The 4,143-nt window shown below is 33.5% G+C and overlaps 1 protein-coding gene across 1 annotated transcript in view; it reads right to left on the bottom strand.

Moving 5' to 3' along the window:
- Positions 1-1,011: 1,011 nt before the first annotated feature.
- LOC107598536 (RAC-alpha serine/threonine-protein kinase-like) overlaps positions 1,012-4,143 on the bottom strand; it is a 13,697-nt gene continuing 10,565 nt past the window's right edge. Inside the window, exons 11-14 of the mRNA XM_016289909.1 lie at positions 4,107-4,139; positions 1,768-1,866; positions 1,267-1,382; positions 1,012-1,105 (exon numbers count right to left, since the gene is read on the bottom strand). Of these exons, the coding sequence (XP_016145395.1) occupies positions 1,012-1,105; positions 1,267-1,382; positions 1,768-1,866; positions 4,107-4,139 (342 nt within the window). The remainder of the gene's footprint in view (positions 1,106-1,266; positions 1,383-1,767; positions 1,867-4,106; positions 4,140-4,143) is intronic.

The raw sequence follows: 4,143 nt of genomic DNA, 5'->3' as shown, positions 1-4,143 counted from the left end.
CATTTGAATTTTAGGTGTGCGTCAGGCAGCCTTATCAGTGGCGCATGAGATGCGATGACGATGTAGGTGTCATTGCATTTTAATGCTTTTGTTAGCCTATCCAGTTGAACCCACTGGATGCGGCGCTGCTACGTTGTTTATTCAAAATATTGCGGAAAAAGAGAGCATCAGTGCAGAGATGTTGTTTACGTCAAAACTGAAACCAAGCCGTTCACACAGAACGCATATTTATCGCATTTTCTAGAGGGACGTCTATCACCGTTGCACTCGCGTCTCCCACGAAAGAGCCGCATGTTTAGAAAGCCATGTAAAATTAACGTAAGTTCAACTTTTTCAAAGTCTCGAGACTTTAGGGCGGTTTTCCCCATCCCACTGCATCTCATGTTTTTTTATTAAAAAGTACTCTTTGTGATTGGTTTTCAGTCCTTTGTATTAAACTATACATACATGCATGATGCTGTTTTGTTTCTAATTGTTTAAGTAATTTAATTAATTATATATGATTTATAAACATTAATTTAAACATTATGCACTTTTTTCCAAAGGTAGTAGTGTTATTTTATTGCTTTGAAGAAATGTGCATTAGTAATATTTTGCTGAAGGCGCCCTCTTGTGGTATCAAGAGAGAAACCAAAAGCTTTTTTTCCACCTATATGAAATTATGCCTTTTAAATTTTAATATTGATAATATTTAAGTACAAAATTCTAATTTAGTTTTTCAGCCATTTTGACAGCCCCACTCTAATATAATGATTTGATGGTCAAGAAACATTTCTGATTATTATCCGTGTTGAAAACAGATTTATATTTTTGTGGAAACTGTGATATATTTTTATTTTCAGGATTCTCTGATGAATAGAAAATACATTTATTTGAGACAGAAATCTTATGTAACATTATAATGGTCTTTAGTATTAATTTCTTTCAAATAATTCTTACTGACCCCAGACTCCTAAACGATAGTGTTACGCTTCTGCTACTCGAAAATGTCTCGCCCCATTGTAAGTACACTTATACCTTTTTGTCATAGACGTCCTGCCAGTGCTGCGTAGTGAAGAAACTGTGTCTCATGATTTCCTTTGCATCATCCGGGCCTCCTCCGAGCCTTCAGAGAATAAACCGCAGAATAATATTCACTCAGGTCTCACACGATACACAAACAGTTTTAATCTGGTGCTCTCATACTGAAATGATGATGATGTCAATAGTTGTTAGTAGAAACAAACACACCCAGAAAGGCTTTGGATCCCACATTCACACACCGACCTCTTATTGGGGTCTTTGATGAGTAATCCAGACAGTAAAGACTTGGCGTCTGCAGAGAGGGTTCTGGGAAACTTTATCTCCTCCATCAGAATCAGTTCAAACAGCTTCTCATGGTCCTGAAGACAGTACGGAAATGTAGGTCACAAAAGATTTATATTTCAAAATCATGCTGTTCTTTTGAACTTTCTATTCATCAGTGAATACTAAAAAAAATGTATTACAGCAAATCAGCATATTAGAATGATTTCTGAAGAATCACGTGACACTGAAGCCTGGAGTAATGATGCTGAAAACTCAGCTTTGATCAGAAATAAATTATACTTTAACGTATATTCACAAAGAAAACAGTTATTTTAAATTGTAATAATATTTCACAATATTACTGTTTATACTGTATTTTTGATCAAATAAATGCAGCTTTGGTGAGCAAAAGAGGCTTTTAAATGCATTTTAAAAATCCTACAGATGAAATGTTTATTATAGTGTTAGAGCGAGTCATACCTGATTATAAAAGGGAAGGCGTCCACACATCATCTCATACATAACGACTCCCAGACCCCACCAGTCCACCGCTCTCCCGTAATCATTGTCCTCCAATACCTGATCAATAAAACCAGTGCACACAGATACCTGATCAATCATACCAAAACTACAACACATTGTGCTCATCAATAACGTCACATCATTCTCAAACGCCTGATCAATAACCAATACATCACTCACCTGCACACCTTCATCAAGAGACGCAGCAATAAGTCATTCTAATTTCACCTCCAACAAATGCTATACCCAATAACACTTGATTAACAATCAAATATCATTATTTTATAATACCTTACATAAACCTCATCAATATCTTCCAGTTCTTCATTAATAATTATATTAGTCTCTAATCATCAAGCAAAAATCATATTAATATTATCCAATTCCACATCAATTATATTAGTCTCTAATAATCAAACACAATCACACGACTATCCTCCAATTCTTCATTAAGAACTATATTGGTCTCCAATAACAGATCAAAAAAACATATTAATATTATCCAATTCCACATCAATTATATTAGCCTCTAATAATCAAACAAAATCACACGAATATCCTCCAATTCTTCATTAAGAACTATATTAGTCTCCAATAACAGATCAAAAAAACATATTAATATTATCCAATTCCTCATCAATTATATTAGCCTCTAATAATCAAACATAATCACATGAATGTCTTCCAATTCTTTATTAATAATTATATTAGCCTCCGATATCCTATCAAAAATCACAAAAATATCTCCCAATTCATTAATTATATTAGTCTCTAATAAGAGATTAAAAATCACATGAATATCTTCCAATTATTTATTAATAATTATATTAGCATCCAATATCCTATCAAAAAAAACTAAATCACAAAAATATAAATTCATTAATAATTATATTAAGTCTCTAATAATCAATAATAACATTTTTTTTTAAATCACATGAATATCCTCCAATCCTTCATTAATAACTATATTAGTCTCCAATAACAGATCAAAAATCATATTAATATTATCCAATTCCACATCAATTATATTAGCCTCTAATAATCAAACAAAATCACATGAATGTCTTCCAATTCTTTATTAATAATTATATTAGCCTCCGATATCCTATCAAAAATCACAAAAATATCTCCCAATTCATTAATAAGTATATTAGTCTCTAATAAGAGATTAAAAAAAATAAAAAAATCACATGAATATCCTCCAATTATTTATTAATAATTATATTAGCATCCAATATCCTATCAAAAAAATAAATAAATCTCCCAATTCATTAATGATTATATTAGTCTCTAATAATCAAAATATTAAAAAAAATCACATGAATATCTCTAATAATTCTATTAGTCTCTAAAGGTCCTGCACAAAGTCCAAAAAGAAATAAATACAACCTCACATTGTGTCAATCACGTTTACACACTGCCTCCGAAACTTTTGTCCGTCATAAAAAAAATTGGATCAGGTTCGATTTTCTGCGTTTTCGCATCCATAGCAAGCAGTGTGATAGGAAAGGATGACGAATATGAAAAAAACAAACAAAAAAACGAACACACGCATATGAAAATCAAGGACCTTAAAAATCAATCAAAATCACATACCCTCTAATTCTTCATTAACAATAATATTATCCTCCATTAACTGATCACAAACCACCACCAATATCTTCCCATTCTTCATCAATAATGCCATTATCCTCCAATACCTGCTCAAAAAATATGGACATGATCATTCTCTGACAGCTGAGTTATTATCCTCAGATACCTGACGGCTGATCCAGAAACAATTATATTATCTCTCAAAACCTGATCAATAATGTCAAATTGTCTCTGAGTGCTTGATTAATTACTACTGGGAGTCATTTGCAGGCTTTCCTCCAATATCAACACCAATAATCAATCATTATTGCAGCATCAGTAGATGCAACCTGGATAAATGACTCCAACGATGGAAAAACAGCCTGACATATGATTCCATCACACAGTTATGATCATGACATCAGCACGAGTCGTCGGCGTTACAGCATCCATATGCAACACCACGGTTGATTATACATGCTGTACTTTATGTGATTATTAAAATGGAACTTAAACAGCCAGCGGGTCACTGTTAAGTTCCCTCTATTTTTACCCGTGAGCTGCTCAGTCTTGTCTTGTCTACAGCCTGCTGTTTGTGTCTATTTCTGTGCGGACGCTAGCTAAAGTGTGACCCTGTTCCGGCTGTGACAGACGGAGATTAAACAGTCCTCTATATTAAACTGAACCCAGCGTGTGTGCGTTTAAAGAGATAAAACATCCCGTACCTCAGGGGCCAGATACTCCGGGGTCCCGCAGAACGTT

This window comes from Sinocyclocheilus grahami, unplaced genomic scaffold (genome assembly GCF_001515645.1).
Source record: "Sinocyclocheilus grahami isolate Dianchi unplaced genomic scaffold, SAMN03320097.WGS_v1.1 scaffold252.1, whole genome shotgun sequence".
NCBI classification, from domain to species: domain Eukaryota; kingdom Metazoa; phylum Chordata; class Actinopteri; order Cypriniformes; family Cyprinidae; genus Sinocyclocheilus; species Sinocyclocheilus grahami.
Note: the sequence above shows the minus strand (reverse complement) of the source record. Positions and strands in the feature narration are given on the sequence as shown.